We start from the raw sequence: 21,790 nt of genomic DNA on the forward strand, positions 1-21,790 counted from the left end.
GAACAAAGTTTCAAGTACCATTTTTTCATTTGGGAAGCCCTGTCCTCATATCAACTCTGAGACATTATGTGTCGAAAATATTCTTGAACAAAAAGTGAACTTTTCCTATACCTTCTTTCCTTGTATTTTTCAAAAATGGCTTTATGATTTGATTCAGCGTGGCGACAGTTCTCTAACATAACGTCGGCCAATGGCTGTAATTGTTTTTCGGTATAGCCACTATAAAAAACATGCAATTCAGTCCAGTCACCTCTTCCCAATAGTATTCTTGATATGTAGTGTGCGCCAGCAGCCAACCAACTTGGTGGAGAAGCAACAAATTTTGAGTCCATTATAGTTATTTCAAGAAAATATTTGGCAAGGGTCCTGGTTTCATAATCGTAGTCGTCAGCTTTGGATATTCTTCGCAAAAATGACATTGGCCCTGGCCATCCTAAATCAAATTCCAACACATCAATCATGAACCTCTCGGCTTTTAAAAATTCCTCGATGGAATAGGCATTGTCTGCCATGTATGCAATTTCTTGGACAGTAGGACAATTGATTTCCTCATATTTGGCAGCAATAAATAATGCCACTGCCCCGACTAATTGAAATCTGGATAGGGATACCCTTCTCTTGGATAGGAATCTGTCAATATAATTTACTGTCAAGTACAATGTTTCTGAAAACAAGTTAAATCGGGCATGCACTTGAACAACCCAATCAATTAGTACTGCACGCATTTCCCACTTTAAATCGTCTTGGAAATCCATATAGTTTGGATCAGGTGTAAACTTGTTTTCAAGCTCATGCAAGTAATTGAAAATTTCAGGTGAATACTCTGCAACCATGCTCGTATCATAAGTATCTTCGTCATTTTCGTCCAACGTAGTACGAGAGTACTTTTGTATAACGTATTTGAGCTCATTTATTATCGCATTATTCCACATTGGCTGCATGGGTACATGAACCCCATATATCGATCTCATATCCTGTGTATGCGATTGTGTTTCTTCCTCAAATCTATCGCGTGCTTCTTGAGCTGTATCATTCTCACCTTCGCTTATTCCCCTATCATCAATTGTTTCAAATGCTTCACTTATTAGTTGATGTTTACTGTCATCTTCATTCAATTCTAGATCATGATATCTGTTTTCTTTATCTTCTTCATCGTCAAATTCGTCATCGGTTTCATCGTCATCATCATCATTTAGCAATACCTTCTCCAATCTTGGTTTTTTAAATTGATGGATATCGGCTTTCTTTTGTTCTATTTGTTGATATATTTGTATTTTGTTCGAACTGCTGGAGCTGCTTTTATGATGATGGGTGTTTGTTTGTGTGAGTTTCACTCTTGGGTGATTTTTATTCTCCTGTGAGGTCAAATCACTCAATGCTTCTCTATGTTGAGAGCTCGTCGATGCTTGCCCCACTGTTATGTGATTATTGCTCAAATTGGCAATGCTTTTGGCTCTTAGTCTTTGTTTTGTCAACTCATTTTCATCCGTTATGGATGATTTATAAGATCGCATGATGTTGTGAATCTCTTAAATGAATGAGCGTGTTATTCCCCCCAAAAAAAAGTACCAAAAATCAATTGAATGAATGTAGATTTTACTTCTATTAGTCAACCCCAAAGGTAAGGAACGTGTTGGTGTGAACTTTCAGTTGTTGATAGTTGTTAGATATGTTGAAACTGGAATATTTTTTTTTGTTTGTCTCCTTTGGTGGGTTTTTTTTTTTTCTTTCTCTCTTTTCTTCGTAGTTAGCGTTTGTTTGCTTTTTTCCTATTGAAAGCTTGGAGTAAGTCACAAAAACGAAAAAGAAATCTAATAGATGTAATTCAATATTGTTAAACTTATACTAGCTAGTCCTTATATACAACTTTTTTTTTGGATGGAATTGAATGTGATGCTGAAAATAAAATAGTATTGAAAAAACGAGTGGAATGCAAAACACAATTTAAACGAATGTAGTTATTTACTTTTAACAAAAAGGAAAAAAAAAAGTAAATAGTTGGAAATCCAATAGTCTAAAGGAGCAAGCTGTAAAGCACAGTAGGAGTTAGAAGATCTTGTAAGTAGTTGTGAAAACTTTAATGCTGTTGTGTGTCCAGGGTATTATAGACAGTGGCAGTCTTTAGTTTAAAATGAAAGCTCGTAGTTGGTAAAATAAACTATTCCTCCGTAAATCGATTGTGATATCCAAATCCAATACAAAAAGTTGATCAGACGTATCAAATAAAGAAGGAAAGAAGTAGAAAAATGGATTAGAAATCTGGATTAAGTTGAACTGTGTTGTTGTTTTTTTTAGAATAGAAATTTATAGAAAGTGAAACCAGTCACAACAACAACATCTCTGGTTTTTCATTGCGCTGCTCAAAATTACACTAAACTAAAAAAATGTAAACAAAACACGAAACTATAGCAAAAAAAAAAAAAAGAGAGAATGAGAATTAGAAACATCACGTAAACAAAACTAAAAAATGCCGGCCAACAAGTTAGACTATAACCCCAACCAACCAAAAAAAAAAAATGATGTATCATAGATAGAAACAAATCAGAACAAAGAGGTTTATAAACAAGATAAGAAAAAAAGACATTATTGACTACGATTGTTAGCTAATACCATTAGATCAAGCAAAAAAAAAATAGTGAAGGGTGCGAGATTCGAACTCGCGCGGTCAACTGACCAACAGATTACTCTGGTAAAGAAGGATTTGAACCTTCACCTTAAGTCTGTCACCTTAGACCAACTCGGTCAACCCTCCCAATTTGCAGAGTTTGAAATTTTCTACTTTTACAGATTAATTTGTTTAAAGAATTTTTGCTGACTTTTTTTACGTCTTAGTTTCTGTCAATAGATAGTTAACCAGTCTAATAAGGTGGTTCTGATTGTTTTTCTTGAACTATTGTTGAAAAGAAAATGCTTTGGGTGTGTTGTTGTGGCCATTTCTCCAATATTTTGTTAAAAATTTAGTATAAAAGATTTGCAATAAATATTTTTTCAGAGCGGTTTTGAAAATTCAATCATAACACTATAAAAACAAATATATTAACACAATTGCATAGAGCTTTTTCTACACCTCTATAAGCATAAATTAAAAAGGCAGTATTCAAACATCACATTAAACAAAGCAGGCTCAAAATCATTCAAGGCCGACACCTAACTACTACACTATACTTTTTGTAACAAAATTTATAATACAAACAATGATAACTATACGTGGTTTTATCTATTCATCTAATCTTTCATTTTTGAATCCTCTTCTCCTTCCTTGTCACCTTTGGCATCAGCATCTTTCATCTCTTCATCTTCCTGTACATCTGCAGATTCTTGTTCTGGCTCATCACTTGGTAAGGTCTTTGGTTTCCAAATTTCCAATAATTTATCATCACCAACACTACCGAAAATATTCTTGATTTTTGGATGAATATCAAAGTCGTTTGTTCGTCTAGTATGGCCACCGTGAACGTATTTCAAACATGGATCAGTCTTGACTGCTTGCTTTTTCTTTGAATTAGTATCTTTCCCATTAGACATTGCATCAGGGTAAGTGAAATCCTCATCGAGATTTTTCAAATCCCAAAATATAATTCTTTTGTCCAATCCACAAGATACAAGAATATCAGGGTTGTTCCAGTCCCATTGCAATTGTCTGACACTGTCATTATGACCATAAAACTTTCTGAAAGGGGTGCTATAGTTTCTCATGTCATACAACGAAACCACATTATCTTTACCACCAGTCGCATACAATGTTGGTATATCTGGATGAAACTGAATACATTTTTGAATATGGCTATTTTCAACTGTTATCACCGGATTGATATCCGCAGAGTTAACTCTTGAATCATGAAACTGAGTAGTTGAGTCATCACTAACAGATCCAAACAAGTGCTTTTCCTTAACGTAAGAGATATCATTGATAGCACCATGATGTCCTTTGAACAATTGCAATGGAGTCGATGGCTTGTCAACTTGCCACAATGCAATCTGTGAATCATTTGACCCAGATAAGAACCCATTATTATCCACCCAGTCTAATGCTATACCGCCTTGCTTGTGGTACTTATAATCAACGGAGTCAAAGTTGTCCAAGTTATAACTACGAAGAACACCATCTGCATTGAATCCCACTGCTAGACTACCATTAGGTGAAACTTTCAATTTATTAACTTCCTGGCTCTGTTTCCATTGAGTAATAACTTTAAAATTTGATGTATCTATATCATCGCTTGGAACAGGAATACTCTCGGTTGCACCCACCAAAGTCGAAGGCAAGTTTATTGAAGCTAGTTTCAAATAGTTGTCGGCTTTATTGATTGTGTTTGTCCCTATCAAAAATTTTAACTCCAAATCTGATTGAGAGACGTTGGTTGTTGGCAACCATTGAAACACCAACGAAGGGCTATCCAAAGCAAATGTGTGTATAAAATCGTAGAGCAAAGGCACTGTTTTTTTCCAGATCTTAAACTCTTCGTTTACAATTTTTTCTTGTAATTGTTGCTCCTCTACCAATTCCCTTTCGGCTTTGGCAAACTCGTTAGTTGATGATGGCATGATGTGTGCAGTTGTCAGTAGTAACGGAATAGAAGAAGATGTTGAAATATAGTTTTGCGAGAATTATTTGTGGTCCATTTTTTTTTTTCTTTTGTCATATTTTCATTTTTGCTCATTTCCTCTATTGGTCTTATCTTAAAACTGGAAATAAACCTTAGATCGTTATACGTAAGGTAGAACATCTCTTATTTACTAATTTAATGTGTAATGGTCTTACTCAACCAGCCTAGTACGAGATAGAAAGGAAGAAACAAAGTTACTACAACCAAGTCCCAAGATTATAATCTTATATATTCATTAACTCCTCAAATAACACCTCCTCCGAGGTCAGCCAAACCATCCTCGTCCTGTGGCTCATCAAAATAATGACTAAAAGTATATACGGTACCGTAAATTAATAAACCGCCTACTATTGTTAAAACCATAGCTGTTTTCGTCAATATCAAAGAGTGGTTTAATAGTATAGGTAAATAAACCCCACTCACCAATAGGAAAGCCGTCAAGAACTGCCCAATTTCAATCACAGCCCTGGAATTAGTGGTTGTAGAATCAAAATTGAAATCATAGTCGGAATTACTAGCAATGTTCTTAGTGATTGCCACTGGCAAATGTGCTACAGCAAATATAATGCCAACTATAATAGGGAACCAATTTCCGTATATCCCTGCCAATATAACCAAGAGAAACCCAACGGATAGAATTACTGAAAGACCAATAATTTTGTTCAAAGGGTTCTTTTGAAGATATGAAAATGTTTGAGTTGAATTCATCAATAAAACAGTCGTGAACCAGACAATTATGGGATCAAACAATAAATAGACTTTAGGTAGTGTTCAAGAAGATTCACAATCTTTGAGTTAGAACAATCGAGTAATGCTCTGTTAAACCTTTATTCAGTTTGGGAAGTCCAAGGAATCGAAGAAATGGAAGTGAAGGAGATTTGCGTGAACTCAACAAGATAAAAAAAAACTTATCCTTAACAAAGAATTGGAAGAAGAAGAAAAAAAAAAAGACTATGGACGACAACAAAAACGCTAAAAGGGCCAACCTTACTATTGAATCCAAAATATACCAAACCAAATATAATGAGCAACTATTCTGAAATACTCAAACCAAGAATAATCCCAATTTCATATTCCAAAACTGATGTTCCACCACCTCCTGGCTATTCAGAATCTGTGTTTTCCACGACAACAAAATCGCAGACACTGTCAGGTAAAAAGGCAAAGCATGACGACGCAGAATTGAATGCTTTAAAGTCTAAGAAAATCTGGGAATTAGCAATTGGCCCGGCAAAATCGATACCAATGAACTTATTTATGAGTTATATGACAGGAAATTCCTTACAAGTGATCTCAGTAACTATGACATTAATGTTGTTATGGAACCCTATAAAGGCAATCTTCAATGAAACCAATCCGACCTTTTCCAAATTGTCAACGAAAAACAATGGAAGTGAAATTATTTTAGCAAAACTTGTATTTATTATATGTCAAGTGTTTAATATGTGTATTGGCGTTTACAAATTATACAAAATGGGTCTTATACCTCACCAGGAAGCTGATTGGTTAGCCTGGAAAGAACCCAAGAGATTTATAGATAGGTTATATTACTAAATAAGTTTATATATTATACAGTATTGGTCAACACCCCCTCCCTTCAAAACCATTGGTGGTGATTGTTATCCTAATTTTTATCTTCATGATGTTTGTCAAATATTTGTTGCAAGTTGTACTTGCTATATTTCAAGAAATTGTTAGCTACTCCCATACCAATATTATTTTTATAGCATTCGACAATAATCAACTTGTCGTAATTTTTGAGATCCACTGAGTGTCCATGACTAGTACCCACACATTCAGCTATTGTTTTAATTATAACATCAGACTTTAAAACATTGAAATTACGTCTCGAAACTTGAACAGCAAACTTAATTGGTTTCTGATCTTTCTCTTGATGGAAATGTCTTGCCAACACCTTTCGAGCCAACTGCCGCACCTTCTCTAACGGATCATCACCCGTTGAACTGCATGAATCCATTATAGGGACTAGTTTTTGTGTGTACCTAGTCGTTTTCTGTCCTGACTCATAACATTCTTTACATAGTTTTTCCACCAACACCTCTGGATCAATAGGCTTTTTCGTTTTTATAAACACCAAACACTCCAAATCTACATCAATAGGTTGAAGTAGTTCTGTTTTCGAGTTTTTGGACTCCTCAAGTTCTTGTAATTCCTGTTTGATTTTCTCTTCAATTGATAGTTCCTTTTTGTTATTTTGGGTTTCCTCCTTGTCATCTTCCACATTTTCCAAATCGAAATATTCAGGAATTTTCTCAGACAATAGATTAAGCAATTCCTGGCGACAATTTGCTTCCTTCCTACGAGCACAACTTACGTAAATACCAGAAGTGTTAGGGTCCAACAATTTAGACACATTCTTGAACTTTTTTTTGGGAGGATTATTAGAATCAACAGCTTTTCTTTTACCCATAGCTAAAATAATCAACTTGATGGTTGTGATGAGATCAGTAAACCAGTGAAAAAAAAAAAAAAAATCCATGTTTCAAATCAAAGTCCTTTTTTTTTGTTTACGCCCCAATGCGACTAAACTTAGGCATTAGTGTGGGCGACAACAACAACAAACAAACAACTGATAGAAACGATTTAGCATGGACCACTACTTTCAACCAGCAAGATTCAGAAAACTACACTACACCCATAACATCTACATACCCGAATTGATATGCTGACCCTTCCTTTAGATTTGATTCTTTATATTTCAGATATTGGGAATTTGAGTATCAAAGATGTTTTCCACCTCAGTCAAGTCAACAAATTATTCAGAGAAAAGTTGCTGCACCCATACTTCTGGCATATGGTGTACAATCAAAAAATTGGCAGAATCTATGAACTATTCGGTATATCAGAGCCTATTCCTGAAAGCAACTATTATAAGCTCTGCAGAGAACATTACCGCATATTTAATGTAATTGAGCAAGAGTTGAATGACTTTAATGAATCCAAAAACTATAAAATACGAGACTACATTACCAAGTATTCATTGAATTCAGTTTTTCTTCCGACTTTACTCTTTTTTTTACGTCGTGAAGATTTCGAAATCAAGTTAAATATTAGAAATAAATCCAGTGCTGTTGAATTTTCAAAAGGTGTATTTCTAGCCAATTTGGTTGCTGGTCAAAGTTTTAATATTGGTATAAAAATGCTATCTAAGTTCTTTGAAGAGCCATTGAATTCCAGGTCCTACGAATCATTTTGGTTTGCCATCAGCTTATTACAGAAAAAGAGTTTTAAAATAATTAAAGCTCGAAATATATTTCTTGAGGGAGCAGCAGAGATACTCAGAAAACTCACCACCGAGTATTATCCTTTGCCACTTGTTGACGATCATTATACTTTTAAAACTGTCGATGAATATTCTGACAAGGTTTCTCACTATATCCAGCTACTCTACCAATGTTATTGTGACATTCGTTGTGAGGAAAGCAACTACTTGGAAGCCACCAATTTGTTGTCTATGTATAGTGGTCGTCACAAGGGTGACCAGCTTCTTGTGGCATCATCGTTGATAAAAGTTGTTGATGAGCAATTGGATGCTCTAGATATTAGAATTACCAGTGGTGAAGAAAAACCCAAGCTTTTGTTGACCTCTATGGGTACAGCATTAATTGGTGACTACTGTGTTCCATTTTTAACTGGACATCCAAGAGTTTTAAAGAAGGAAAAATTTCTTGACGTGTGCAGATCTATTTCGGAACCATTGGCAAATAGAGCTTTGTTACCGATAACAAAGGTTGAAATACAGTCTATGATTTGTTATTACGGAACTGCACTTAAATTTTTAGATGGGCGAGACGTATTATCTCCTCCATGTCATCCAAGTACGTATTGTGACGACACTTTTACCTTTTTTGCCCAGTTTATATTACCATGTTTATTCAGAAAGGAAGTGAGCAATTTCAATATGCAAATATTACTACAAAATGTCAGAGAATTTCTTGACGATTCCAATCATATATATTATCCCATTTTTAGTAGATTGCCAATTTTAAGCGGATACCCGTTGCTCATTGAAATTGCTCCTCAGTACTTACAGTGCAACTACCTGCCAAACAACTTACAAGGCAAGATCGTTATCACAAATAGGTCTGATGTTGCTGCTATTGTTCTTGGGACTTGCAGCGACAGCCTGTTGTATCAGGTCTTGAATGCATATGGTGAGCTAGAGCAACTCCGTGACACTTCATTTACAGTAGTGGACAATGTTTCCACCGAAGAGGTTGAAACATTTATTGAATTGGTTGGCTTGGCAAATTTGCTATACGTACGAATTAAAGGTGTAAGTTTGAAAGAAGGTGAGGAACCTAGATTTATAATAGAATAGAACAAATATAGTAGAGTGTATAGGATGTATGAACACTGTTTCCTGGCCATACGTTTGAAGTGTGTCGCATTGACTTAGTCATTCCACAACAACAACCGCTGCCAAAGCAACCGCAAGCGAAAGATTATAGAAAAAAAAAAAAAAAATTACAACGGACAAGAAAACCGAGTTGTGCCCGCAACTACTGTTGATCTTGCAACCTTACAACAATTGAAGAATGCTAAGACAAAATATCGCCCGTATAACATTCAGAAGGTACAAACACCATGTACTTGGAATTGATTTGGGAACAACCAATTCTGCTGTTGCAGTTATGGGATCAGACCAAGAGCCACATATAATTGAAAATGAAGAAGGCAAACGTACTACACCATCAGTTGTGGCATTCAGCAAAGAGGGTGAAACATTAGTTGGTCTTCCTGCAAAGAGACAAGCTGTAGTAAATCCCGAAAACACTTTTTTTGCAACAAAGAGATTAATTGGGAGAAAGTTTGAGGATGCAGAAGTACAAAGGGATTTAAATAATGTCCCTTATAAGATAATCCCTAACAAACAAGGGGATGCAATGTTGTGCTCGCATAGTGGACAAACCATATCGCCATCTGAAATTGGAGGACTTATTTTACAAAAGTTACAGAAGGTTGCAGAGAATCAGTTGAAAGAAAAGATCAACAATGCTGTTGTCACTGTTCCAGCATATTTCAATGACTCTCAAAGACAGGCTACAAAGAATTCGGGGAAACTAGTAGGCTTGGATGTATTGCGAGTGATCAATGAGCCGACGGCTGCAGCATTAGCCTATGGTTGTGACAAGTCGAGGGAGGATGGGATAATTGCAGTATTTGATCTCGGTGGTGGGACATTTGATATATCTATTTTAGAAATAGATGAAGGTGTGTTTGAAGTAAGGGCAACAAATGGTAATACCCATTTGGGAGGTGAAGATTTTGACATTGTTATAATGAACTATATCTTGGAAAATTTCAAAGCGGAAACAAGAATTGATTTATCTAGTGACAGGTTTGCTGTACAACGTATTAGAGAAGCTGCCGAAAAAGCAAAAATAGAGTTAGATCACTCGGAGGAAACACAAATCAATATACCATTTATATTTCAAGACAAGCACATCAAGCAGACTTTGACATCGGAAGAATTCACCAAGATGGTGATGCCCATTATAGAAAAGACCATTGATCCAGTCAAACGATGTGTGCGGGATGCTGAGCTAAAGTTCAAGGATATCGATGAAGTTTTGTTAGTTGGTGGTATGACAAGAATGCCCCAGATTAGGAAAATGGTTCAGGACTTGTTTGGCAAAAAACCAAGTACCGCAGTGAACCCTGACGAGGCAGTTGCGTTAGGTGCAGCAATTCAAGGTGCAGTATTATCTGGACAAGTTAAAAATGTGGTATTACTAGATGTTACACCGTTATCTTTAGGGATCGAGACTTACGGGGGAATTTTCACTCCGCTAATACCCCGTAACTCTGCTGTTCCAATTAAAAAAGAGCAGATGTTTTCCACCGCTGTAGATGGCCAAACTGGAGTAGAAATAGGTGTCTATCAAGGAGAACGAACATTAGTCAAAGATAATAAGCATATTGGTCAATTCAAACTATCAAATATCCCTCAAGGGCCAAAGGGGACCCCACAAATTGCCGTGTCTTTTGAAATTGATGCTGATGGCATTATAAATGTCACTGCAACAGACAAGACACCGTATCCAAAGGATCTGGAACACTACGGGAAACCAAATACCGTGGCAATACAAGTAACTGAAGTTGGATTGACCGATGCTGAGGTTGAAAAAATGATCCAAGAAAGTAATCGGAATAAAAGAGCTGACGAGGAAAAGAAACGGTTATATGAACACGCTTCTCGTGCAGAAATTTTATGTACAGACACCGATACTGCATTGATCCAATTTGGAGAATTGATGGAGGAGGATGAAAAAGTGACAATTAAAGAGTATGCCGATGCCATTAAACAAATGATCAATGAAATAAGATCGGGAGAAAAGTTGCATCATCCTAATAATCTTAATCAAAAAGTAAACGAGATGCAAAAGGCTTGCATGGAGGCAATACAGAAAGTTGCATTAAAGCAGCACCAACTAGCCAAAGAGAGTGAAAATTAGACATGTATATATAATCATCGAAAAACTACAATTTGTTTTGTATCTTCTTTTTTTTTTCTGTTTTTGGTTCTATATTTTTCTTGCCCTCCACCCCCAGAAGGCAACTATGTAAGCGTAACCCATGCCCTGCTCTGGTTCTCTCTATATTACTCATCAGTTTCCATTCTGTCTTCTGCTGGGGCTTCGGTACCTTCTCCTTCTTGGGCTTGGGTTGCATTGCCCTCTTCTTGTTCATCCCCATCATCGTCATCATCGTCACCATCTCTATTTCTAGCGTTTGAGACGGAATCTAATTTATCCAACCATTGTTGCACATTCTCATCATCATACGACACAAAACTTTGATCTTTACCAACAATTGAAACACTGGTGTTTTTAAATGTCAATTCAACATCTTGAGACAAAGTATCTCTCAAAGCATATAACCCATGAAGTACTAACTTCTCAACATCATCACATTTCTTTATTTCTTCCAAATTTCTTTCTAAATATGTACGAGCTGCTTGAGATCTTGCTCCTATGGCTGCCCCAAAATATTCCAAAACGCTTCCACTAGGTTGAAACTCAAAAAGGTGGGCTCCTGTTTCATCATATCCAGCAATCAACAATCCAACACCATATGGCCTTGATCCATAACTTTGTGTATTTTCTTGGGCTTTATCAGCAATTGACAAGACTGCCTTATAAGTTTGAATTGGACGATTGAAAACCATTTTACATTGCATTGCTTGTTTTCTTAAGAAGTTAGACAAAACTCTAGCATCCGGTGCCAAACCAGCCAATGCCACTCCCATATGATCATCAATTTTTATGATTTTCTTCTGGTAAGATCCTAATTCCTCGGCATTTCTTTTTAGAGCCACTAACACAACATAATCATTCGAAGTTAACCCAACAGCTGCACTTCCTTGTTTAATAGCTTCTAAAGCATATTCAACTTGAAATAATCTACCTGTAGGTGAATATGTAACAGAATCGTTGTCGTAATTATTTCTAAACATAGTTCAATTGATCTGATCTGGTGGGAGATATGAAATCGTATACAAGCAAGTTGGTGATATAAATTCACTTTTTCTTCTCTTTGCCACTGATTATCTGGCGCACACCAAAAACTCAAATAGAGAGAGAAAAAAAAAAAAATTGAGTAAACAACGACAGGTAGTGTACTTACTACGATTATGAAGGAGACTCCATCAAGAGGTTTCAACCTAAATGAAAACTCTTGTCAAATATGCTGTATTGTAATTTGTGTACACTGTATTTTTGTTACTTCTTCTATACTAACTTACATTATCTCTCTTAATTTTTCGACGGTGTAACTGTCATTCAATTGAATAAAATTGTTGAAATCGGCATCACCCAACTGTTGTCTCAAACCACTCATACATTCCTTTAAAAGCAGTAAAAGATTCACAGAATAAACCCGATCAAACTGATCTAATAATGCATGGTATCTCAATTTTTCACCGTTTGCTTTGATATCAGGGTCCAAATAAGAATAATCATCAATATCATCATAAATCAAGTTGGAATTGTATGAATCACATCGTCCACTTGCATCTTCATTTACTTCTTCCAAGAAGAACAAAGTGTTTTTAATTATCTTGGGAGACAACTCCCACAACACCTCTATTCTTTGCGGAACGGAATAAGACAAAACAGAAAGCAACCCCAACAAATTAATCTTTTTGTTTCTTGGGTTCCCATTGTGGTTGTAATACTCTAACCATCTCTCAAAAAACAATTTCAAGTCAACAGAAGTGACATCTAAAATTTTAAGAAAATACTCTCTCACGGCAATTCTTGAAAACAATAAATACATTCTAGCAATTAAAAAGTTGCTCATGTTATCATCCAACACATAGCGAACCATGGAGTTGAATAGACCACTTGAAACAATTCTATCTATCATCTCGTCTCTTGGATTGATCAACAATATATCCATCAACACAATAAAAATGGCATACGCATCATCTCTCATTTTACTTAGATAGTCCCCAATAACTTGGAATATTTCTGACGCCAAATCTTCAGAAAATACAGCTGGGGCATACAAGGCATAACTTCTGATAATTGACATGATTGTTGGAAGAATCTCAGTTGAGTTTCTTAATCCAACTGGGATCAATTGAAACAATTCCACCAACTCTGAATTCAAATTCTGTGTGACAGGACAAAATTGCAACAAGGCTAGCCATAAATCATATCCATCCTCAGAGACAAGCAAATAAATATCCAGATTTTCAGAACAACATGCCCTGATGAGAGGAATGGCAATCTGGTGTGTTTCTATAGAATTCTCATTTAACGATACAACCAAACTTCTCAATAACCTCAATAATGACGTCTTGATGATCTGCTCGTTTTCAGTAGTTTCCCAATTTGGAGGAATGATTTGCAAAATATCAAGCAACGTTTGATAATCAACCAATGGGTTACACTTTTCAATGACTTTAGACAATGTGTTTAGCATGTATAATTTGGATTCTGTAAACTTGAATTCATCAAGCAACCCAATAATCAACTTAACAAAATCATTTAAAAACGGTTGAAAATCAGTTTTGCTGAAATCCCAATCGTCTACAACAGCACACAATGCTTGAACAGCTGAAATCTTGACAATCTTATCATTGATCTTATTTGTTGGTTGTAAGAAATTTAACAATAACTTGTAGATGGATACTCTCAGTTCTCTTGAACATTGGATACTGACCCATTCTGAAATAATTAAGCAAACTCTTCGTTTTAAGATCTTGTTTTCAACTAAGTCATTCTTCAACCCTTCTGGTATAAAAACGGTTTCCAACAAATTATCAAAATTCACATGATCACTAATGGCGTGCCCCGAAAGTTGGAAAGTACACAATATAGAGTCTCTGATCAAGATCTTGTCAACAGACGCATTTTCCATCAATCCAGTGCTAATCTTATTCAAAACAAACTCAGCTAGGAAGTCTGGAAAATATTTAATCAAATCTTGATAAAAGTTTTCTGCACAAGGACGGATTTGATACTCCCAACTAGATGAAAACTCTTCATTACACCATTCTTCTGGGTCAAGCAACCAACTTTCCAAATCCGATGGCTTCAATCGAAGGTACCAATTTATTACAAGGTCGCAAAGGTTCTGAATTAAATCAGGAGTGAAAAAATGACCAGATAATTTGTTTCTAGCTGTCTGAACTTCCATTTTGTCGTTTTTTTGTTTTAAAGTGACCGCGCCGGCTCTATAAATATATGCCAAAACTTTCTTCAATATACTAAAACTCCGCAAAGCCAAAATTTCCCAAAAATCGTTTTCTTCAGATGAATTGTAGATCACTTCAGCTTTTTGCTCTAATATCGAAAGAAATGTTGTGAGTATTTTTTCACAACAAGGCAACAATATAAAGCTAGTGGGGTTTGTTTTGATCAATGATACGTATAGCTTGCTATAGCACTTGACATACCGTTCCAACAAATCTGTGTTAAATTTATCATGTTCCAGCACTATCATTTGCAAATGGTCAATTGTATTGTTTAAAAATTCAACAATGTCGTGGTCCTTGTGTGGTTGCTCAAAACCTTCAGGTATAATTCGCCTCAAATTTTTCAAGCACAAATAACAGATCTGCATTATAGTGAAATCCAAATTTGATGTCCACATAGTGAAGAACTTTGAATACAATTTGACCAAGACATTGACAACAATTGGTGCCTTTGCTTGCATAGCATGGCGTGCTCTTCCAATTTTAACTGTCGACAATGTTTTTATAATCCGATTCAAAATAATCAACATATTATTTGTGGCCACGAGATTATTCTCAACAAAAACGTATTTCTCCAAACTGCTAATTATATCATCAAACAAATTTGGCCAATCCAGGGGGAAGTCAAATCGGGCAATTTTTGAAATCGAATATGCATTTTGTAACATCAATTGGTTATTCTTTTCATTTATCAAATCCATACTTTTTGCAATTATTTGTTGTTTTTCCTGTTTTTGAATAGAGTTGTTTCGTGAACTCTTCCAATATTTATCAACACCATTTTTGAAACAAATTATCGCCAACCAACGGATTTGTAAAGGTAGCTCGGTGTTCAAATACACTTCTTGTAATAAATAATGGTATCCAGGAACAATTTCCCAATTCTTCAATTGAGCCTCTGCATTCTGTTGTTCTAAACTTCTTTCTGATTTACTTGCAAAAGTCAAAACAGACACCAAATTTTGATTGTTTAACTCCATCCTTAATAATGCCAAGTTACAAGATATTTTTCTTTTTTTTTTTTTTTTCAAAATTATATGTGTTTGTTTATTTAAATTGTACCTCAACGTTTCATAAGTATAACAATCTCGAACTAGTTTTGCCAGAAGTGCTTACTGTTCGGATAAAAAAAGTATACTCATCTAGTCATTCGGAAAAGAGAGAGAAAAAAAAAAAGAAGAATCATTCAACTGTTTGGTAGGGCTTACACACATTAAATTCGAATACTATACACGACCCCCTACTTAGTCCATCTATGGGTTTCGTCTCCTTCAGACCATGTCTGCTCTGTATATCCCAATTCTCGTTTGACTCTATCAACAGTGGCTTGATCACCCATATTCTTTCCAATATTGTCACTAATTTTAATGGCTGGCTTGCCATTTGCCTCCTTAATTTTAATGACAATGTTCATTGGCTGAGACTTTTCACCATTTGACAACTTATTGAAATCGTTTGTGAAAAACGTACCAATTCCAAAAGTGCTAATCAATCCCAATTTATCTGCTGTATTTTTGTATTTTAAACATTTTTCAACGTTCAAGGAGTCACTGAAACAAATGATCTTGCTATTTTTCGCTATACCCAATTTTTCGTAGTGGCCAGCTATTTTCTCAGCATACAATTCAGGATCCCCCGAATCTTGTCTAACACCAGCGTATTCATTCACATAAGGAGCAACAAACATTGTCAAGTAGTTGTCTGTTCCAAAAGTATCTGTCAAGGCCAACCCTGCATATTTAGCACCAAAGGTATCGATCCAATAATCCATGGCCAATTTATTTGCATGAACATAATCTTGTGTGATTGATGCGATTCCCATATACCATTCATGTGCAACAGTGCCAATGGGTGGTAAATCATATTTCATAGCAAAATAAACGTTCGATGTACCAGCGATGAACTTTGATTGTGTTTCTATTTGCACATCTTTGATTGCCTTGATAACAATTTCTTGTGACTCATATGATCTTCTTCTTCTAGTTCCAAATTCACTGAAATTACATTCATTGGTAATAAGTTCCTTGGTCTTTTCTTGTGCTAAAGCGTACTGCCCTTCGTAATTCCAGTCAGTGTCAACAAACTTAAAATACGCTTCGGACACTAATGCCAATAATGGAATCTCGTAAAGTATAGTATCATTCCACTTACCAATAATTTCCAACTCAAAGTCATCATTATTGTTATCCAAGTACTTGATCTGTGACGAAGGGTCCAACTTGAAGTCAACCAAATATTCTAAATACTCGGATGGTAATTGTGGCAACACTTTGTGCAAATACAGAATCTCTTCAGCAGAAAATCTTAAATTGCCCAAATAATCAATTTGCTTTTTCAACCACGATATAGCTTTGCCATTCAATTTCAATTGAGGAGTTCTATTTGTATATCTGTATTTCACAGGGACATCAGGAAACTGCTTATTGACTGCTGCATGCATAAACAATTTGTATAAATCCGTATCCAACAAGGATTTAATGACTGGCTTATCAGCATTTCCATTCATAGTCAACAACTGTTACTTATTTTGCTTCAATGATAGGAGGAAAAATATTTGCTGAAGTAACTAGATTTGGATAGTATAGATTGCTAGTTTTTTTTTTAAAAAAACGTTGAGCTTTTGATAAAGCTAGTTCGGCACGGGCACGGGCAGGAGAAAAAGAAAACGAATCCTGCCAGAATGCTAAAAAAGAGTTAAACTTTTTTGGGCCCAAATGGAAGGAAAAAAAAGGGCCAGAAGTTTGAACATCTACCTCTACCCAACAAATAATTAGCATATAGATGTTGAGCATTATGTGAATGATATAAATCATACTAGAGGCTCACTATCTTAAAAAGCATTTCAAATTTTCATATTTTGTAAGATCATGGGTTTCCATTGATAACACCTAATTTTCTTTTTTTGCCTCTCGTAACGTAAAAGTTGTGTTAAGATTGAGAACAGAAATTTTTTTTTTTTTTTTTCTCTGTTGTTCTCTGCACTTTTCCATTTGACATAACAAGTGTTCAATATATTTTATGATAAACATTACATTATGTCTTCATCCTATACAAAAGAGCAAGAATCAATAGTGTTAAAAGTATTGTCGTACAAGCCTCATCAGTTTTATGAAATATTGTCGGTGGAGAAATCCGCCAGTGATGGCGAAATAAAAAAATCGTACAGGAAACTAGCAATAAAGTGCCATCCTGATAAAAACCCTCATCCAAGATCATCGGAAGCTTTCAAGATATTGAACAAAGCATGGGAGGTGTTGAGTGATCCACAAAAGAAGAAGATATTTGACCAAACTGGTTCAGACCCAACCTCGAGAATCAATAACTCCAGCGCGGCGTCTGGTGGGTTTACAAGTAGTTCATTTTCTGGAAGATCTGGGTTTGCAAATAATCCGTTCGAAGATGAATTGTTCAATATGTTTTTTGGTGGTGGTGGCGGCGGTCCACGGGGCAGTCCTTTTGCATCAGGGCCAACATTCACATTTGGTGGAAATGGATTCACATTCCAATCATTTGGAAATGGGGGTGCTGATCCATTCATGAGGCACAGAAGAACAACAAGAAGACCCAGGGCCCAATCGCCCAATGGAATGGGACAAACTGGTCCTAATGGAGAAGAACAACCACCATCTTTGTTTGAAGCATTAAAGGGTCTATTACCTATTTTGATGCTTTTAATTGTGCCAATATTGTCAACCATATTTTCGAGCGACACGTCGCCAGAGTATTCTTTTGTTCCATCTCAGGAATACAATATACAAAGAAATACACCTAAGTATAATATACCATTTTATGTTACTGACAAATTCCAAGAAAAACATGGTTCGAAGTCCAAAAGACAATTAAGAAATTACGACTCCAAAGTAGAAAACTTGTTTATATCAGATAAGCGTGCCAAGTGTTCAAAGGAGCAAATACACAAAGACCAATTGATTGAAGATGCATATGGCTGGTTTAGCGTTGATAACGAGAAATTGCAGCGGGCAGAAAATTTCCCAACACCAAATTGTGACATATTGAAAGGCTTAAATTTACTTTAGAGAATGGTCTAGTTAATACAATATAAATTCATGTAACGTTGAAGAATAAACTAGGGACAGAGCGAATCTCTAAATCAATGAGGATTTCGGTCTTCTTTGTTGTATAGTGTTGATTCTGGGTTGCAAAAGTCAAGATAAAGGAAATGCAAAAATCAACACACCACTCTTTTTCTAAGACAACCACACGTTAGTCTTTTGTTTTTTTTTTTTTTTGTTTTTGTTTTTTTAACTTTATTTTTGATTCTTGGTTGATGTACATGGATGAGTATAGATGCAAAGTCCAAGTGAATTTACAGAAGCATTTCTGCTCTTTATTGGTCGCGTGAGTGGTGTGGGCGACAAATCACCAAAACTATACAATAACGAAATGTCAACTTTGAACACGTTGCTAATTAATATTGAGGATGAACCATTGACAGGGGTTGGTAAATGCAAACCCTTGTTAATCGATTGTATTGACAAGTTCTTGCAAATAATCATTCAACAAGAACATGTCGATGACAGATTGAGTTGGTTCGCAATAAATTTATATCTCAGTAAGTTCATTAGGTTGGTTATATATCCTGAAATCCAGATGATTTGGCCAATATTGCTCAGAATCACAGTTTTTACCCATGATTTTAGAGTTTTGCACAAGGTTATTGAATGCTCATTATGCGAGAATCCCGTTGTGTCTTGGATCAGTTCAAAAATCTTACTGAACATGATTCAAGTGGATTCCTTGTTCTGGTTGGTAAAGGAATCATTAAACACAAAGGAAAATATAAAAAAATTTAGAAATTTGCTTTGGTTAAATAGTGGAATAACTACCCTCATGAACTTAATTTCATTGTTTGTCCATTTGGAGCTAGAACTCGAATTTATTCCAAACTTGGTCACACCTTACATTCGGTATATCCATTCAGTCAACCCCAAATTTTCCGATTTTATCCCGTGTTCAGTTATTTTGAAAAATCAAATTATCAATAAACAGGCGAGGTTTTATTTGCAACCGATAAACCGTTCGCTTTTAATTTTATGGCATCAGCTAAAAGAGGATCAAACAGAAACATACTATATCAATTTGGTCACATTGAGTAGCTTCAGAGCGTTACCTAATTGCGTTCTAAAGTTAAACTTCCAATGCAGCAACGAACGCCAATTGCGATCTGAGGCAATGCTGATATACAAATACATGAAAAAATTCTCCATTAAAATTGGAGACCTTGACATTCTGGATACTTGCTTAGAAATAACTTTAAAACACAATACTCATTATAATTGGTTGGTGAAGTTTTTTAAGGTTATCTCCCCAAGAAGAAAAATATCTGTAAACTCCAAAATTCAAGTTCCCCTGAGCCAAAAAGAAAGTTTAGACCCCAACTGTTCCCAGAATGATTCAAATAATATGATGGTAGTCGCTGCAAAAAGACGCAAAGTATCGAGATCAGAACCATGGGATTTCTTTGACATATCTGAAATGTCGCGAGCAAGAAAGAATCGTAAATATGAAGTTAGCAGAGATATGCATAAACAGAGTAATGTCACTAAGATTTGTTTGGATTCTGAACAGATTGGTGATGGTAGAAATTCCAAAAATTTGCTATTTGTACAAGAAGAATCGGATGACATTGAAGAATCTAGTTTTTCATCGCAGAATAATGCCAATCCTAAAGAGTACAACAATGGCAATTGTGATCAATTTGATTTGGATACCGCAACGGGAGAGACAACAAAGGACGAAAACCAAAATGTAACTTGTTCCGTGGTAAAACCTTTGAACAGAGAGTTAGATATAACGCCTATATGTCAAGATAATGCCACACCAACGAGCGATTACAACTATATAAACGAGAGCTTAATTCTATTCTCTTCCAATATTGTGAATAAGTTGAAAACCATCGAGTACAATGTGCTTCAAAAACGGAATGAATTACAAAACGAATTGGATCTGGAATTTGCTAGAATCTTTGCCAAGCACAAACAGAAATTGCATGAAATACAGCAACACATAACCGGAGAGTTAAATAAACTAAAGTAGGATATGTTAATATAAACATATAATTTATCATATATGAATATTATAAAGAATTGTAGCAGCAATACAAGTGGGTATCATTTATGTATTTTGGTGAAACTATTTTTGATATACATAGAACAGAATATATGGTATTCTAAAACAAAAGCTGTAATTTAAAGCCTTTTTAATGTCCCCCCAATAAACCTTTAATGAATTTGACTTTTTCTCCGATAATATTACCGATTATACCACCACCGCCGTAACCCCCTGAACCACCATTACCTCCTGAGCCACCTTCAGTTTCGCATGGAGTAGGTTGAGCAGGTGGAGTGTCGCATGGAGTAGTTGGAGCAGGAGGAGTATCGCAAGGAGTAGTTGGAGCAGGAGGAGTATCACAAGGAGTAGTTGGAGCAGGAGGAGTATCACAAGGGGTAGTTTGAGCTGGAGGAGCTGGAGGAGCTGGAGGAGCTGGAGGAGCCGGTGGTGGTGGAGCTGGAGGAGCCGGGGTATCACATGGGGCTTCATTATTACCACCTTTCAAACTCCCGCCAAGTTTTAAAAGTGGAAGAAAGGTAGCTTCAACGGAACAAGCAATAAAAGCTGCAGCGGCAATTGTAGAGAATTTCATTCTGATTGGATGCTAGTGTTGTAATGGTATTGATTAGTGATCTTAGAATTCATGAATAAAATTGGGGAGGAAATTCATGTCAATTTATAGTTGAAAGAATGTGAGTGGACCATTGTTGTTTGATCTCCATGTCAATAGTATATCTTGCTCTTTTACACATACTTTGCAATGAGCGGGCCCCTTCTTTTCTTCCCTTTCAGCTATAATTACCTATTAGAATTACTAATTGGGATTAATTGACTACAGATATGGAAAATCGCAAACGATTTATGTTTATGCTTTTTTTTTCTTTTAGTTTAGTTTCATATATTACTGTCTACGATCATCGGTTTTAGTAATTGATAAATGGTTTTTAAATTTACAGAAAGGATGGAAGTATAACTGTTTCAGCAATGTTTTCTTCTAGAAATACTATTTAGGGGTATTTTAGGTTGCTGCAAAATAGACTTAAATGGCTATGTTTTGCATTGCAAATACTTTTTCAAAAAATTTGAATAGTAGCGAGTTTTATCAAAATATTAGGATCACTATTGATTGCCTCTCTTTTGCACGGGTCCAAATAACCGTGATCAATGAAACCTGTTGAACTTTATTCTTGCTAAATTCGCCCTAACAATACTGTGAAGATCAGCGCGAGGTTTTTTTTTTTTTTTTTTTTTTTTTTTTTGCATTCGTCGCTGAAACCTAACAACATTAGTTTGATGATAAACTGAATTTGCTGTGACTAACAATGAAATAGATTTGCAGTAACAGTAAACATCCATTCACAAACACTTCTTTCTAATTTTGTTC

The 21,790-nt window shown here is 35.6% G+C and overlaps 13 protein-coding genes and 1 non-coding gene across 14 annotated transcripts; 5 read left to right on the forward strand and 9 right to left on the reverse strand. All coding sequences in view use genetic code 12, as the record gives it.

Annotated features, from left to right (window-relative positions):
- Positions 1-50: 50 nt before the first annotated feature.
- On the reverse strand, positions 51-1,514 carry CD36_73620 (G2/mitotic-specific (B-type) cyclin, putative; the record flags this gene model as incomplete). Its single annotated transcript, XM_002421524.1, has 1 exon — positions 51-1,514. The coding sequence occupies one exon, from the start codon at positions 1,512-1,514 to the stop codon at positions 51-53; it is 1,464 nt and encodes a 487-aa protein (XP_002421569.1).
- A 1,119-nt stretch (positions 1,515-2,633) lies between these two features.
- CD36_tRNA_0088 lies at positions 2,634-2,752 on the reverse strand. The gene has a single exon. It is a non-coding gene (tRNA).
- A 473-nt stretch (positions 2,753-3,225) lies between these two features.
- On the reverse strand, positions 3,226-4,545 carry CD36_73630 (histone acetyltransferase subunit, putative; the record flags this gene model as incomplete). Its single annotated transcript, XM_002421525.1, has 1 exon — positions 3,226-4,545. One exon carries the CDS (start codon positions 4,543-4,545, stop codon positions 3,226-3,228), a length of 1,320 nt encoding a protein of 439 aa, XP_002421570.1.
- Positions 4,546-4,850: 305 nt separating this feature from the next.
- Positions 4,851-5,315, reverse strand: CD36_73640 (vacuolar protein sorting protein, late endosomal, putative; the record flags this gene model as incomplete). Its single annotated transcript, XM_002421526.1, has 1 exon — positions 4,851-5,315. One exon carries the CDS (start codon positions 5,313-5,315, stop codon positions 4,851-4,853), a length of 465 nt encoding a protein of 154 aa, XP_002421571.1.
- A 315-nt stretch (positions 5,316-5,630) lies between these two features.
- On the forward strand, positions 5,631-6,161 carry CD36_73650 (conserved hypothetical protein; the record flags this gene model as incomplete). The annotated part of the gene is made up of 1 exon (XM_002421527.1): positions 5,631-6,161. One exon carries the CDS (start codon positions 5,631-5,633, stop codon positions 6,159-6,161), a length of 531 nt encoding a protein of 176 aa, XP_002421572.1.
- A 70-nt stretch (positions 6,162-6,231) lies between these two features.
- On the reverse strand, positions 6,232-7,038 carry CD36_73660 (tRNA acetyltransferase, putative; the record flags this gene model as incomplete). The annotated part of the gene is made up of 1 exon (XM_002421528.1): positions 6,232-7,038. The coding sequence occupies one exon, from the start codon at positions 7,036-7,038 to the stop codon at positions 6,232-6,234; it is 807 nt and encodes a 268-aa protein (XP_002421573.1).
- Positions 7,039-7,290: 252 nt separating this feature from the next.
- On the forward strand, positions 7,291-8,949 carry CD36_73670 (conserved hypothetical protein; the record flags this gene model as incomplete). Its single annotated transcript, XM_002421529.1, has 1 exon — positions 7,291-8,949. The coding sequence occupies one exon, from the start codon at positions 7,291-7,293 to the stop codon at positions 8,947-8,949; it is 1,659 nt and encodes a 552-aa protein (XP_002421574.1).
- Positions 8,950-9,166: 217 nt separating this feature from the next.
- Positions 9,167-11,086, forward strand: CD36_73680 (endonuclease SceI kda subunit, putative; the record flags this gene model as incomplete). The annotated part of the gene is made up of 1 exon (XM_002421530.1): positions 9,167-11,086. The coding sequence occupies one exon, from the start codon at positions 9,167-9,169 to the stop codon at positions 11,084-11,086; it is 1,920 nt and encodes a 639-aa protein (XP_002421575.1).
- Positions 11,087-11,232: 146 nt separating this feature from the next.
- CD36_73690 (macropain subunit, putative) lies at positions 11,233-12,087 on the reverse strand (the record flags this gene model as incomplete). The annotated part of the gene is made up of 1 exon (XM_002421531.1): positions 11,233-12,087. The coding sequence occupies one exon, from the start codon at positions 12,085-12,087 to the stop codon at positions 11,233-11,235; it is 855 nt and encodes a 284-aa protein (XP_002421576.1).
- Positions 12,088-12,371: 284 nt separating this feature from the next.
- On the reverse strand, positions 12,372-15,314 carry CD36_73700 (importin, putative; the record flags this gene model as incomplete). The annotated part of the gene is made up of 1 exon (XM_002421532.1): positions 12,372-15,314. The coding sequence occupies one exon, from the start codon at positions 15,312-15,314 to the stop codon at positions 12,372-12,374; it is 2,943 nt and encodes a 980-aa protein (XP_002421577.1).
- Positions 15,315-15,574: 260 nt separating this feature from the next.
- On the reverse strand, positions 15,575-16,840 carry CD36_73710 (nicotinate phosphoribosyltransferase, putative; the record flags this gene model as incomplete). Its single annotated transcript, XM_002421533.1, has 1 exon — positions 15,575-16,840. One exon carries the CDS (start codon positions 16,838-16,840, stop codon positions 15,575-15,577), a length of 1,266 nt encoding a protein of 421 aa, XP_002421578.1.
- A 529-nt stretch (positions 16,841-17,369) lies between these two features.
- Positions 17,370-18,371, forward strand: CD36_73720 (DnaJ-like protein, putative; the record flags this gene model as incomplete). Its single annotated transcript, XM_002421534.1, has 1 exon — positions 17,370-18,371. The coding sequence occupies one exon, from the start codon at positions 17,370-17,372 to the stop codon at positions 18,369-18,371; it is 1,002 nt and encodes a 333-aa protein (XP_002421579.1).
- Positions 18,372-18,642: 271 nt separating this feature from the next.
- On the forward strand, positions 18,643-20,391 carry CD36_73730 (conserved hypothetical protein; the record flags this gene model as incomplete). The annotated part of the gene is made up of 1 exon (XM_002421535.1): positions 18,643-20,391. One exon carries the CDS (start codon positions 18,643-18,645, stop codon positions 20,389-20,391), a length of 1,749 nt encoding a protein of 582 aa, XP_002421580.1.
- Positions 20,392-20,554: 163 nt separating this feature from the next.
- CD36_73740 (conserved hypothetical protein) lies at positions 20,555-20,998 on the reverse strand (the record flags this gene model as incomplete). The annotated part of the gene is made up of 1 exon (XM_002421536.1): positions 20,555-20,998. One exon carries the CDS (start codon positions 20,996-20,998, stop codon positions 20,555-20,557), a length of 444 nt encoding a protein of 147 aa, XP_002421581.1.
- Positions 20,999-21,790: the final 792 nt, after the last annotated feature.

The sequence above is a fragment of the Candida dubliniensis genome, chromosome 7 (assembly GCF_000026945.1).
Source record: "Candida dubliniensis CD36 chromosome 7, complete sequence".
In the NCBI taxonomy this organism is placed as follows: domain Eukaryota; kingdom Fungi; phylum Ascomycota; class Pichiomycetes; order Serinales; family Debaryomycetaceae; genus Candida; species Candida dubliniensis.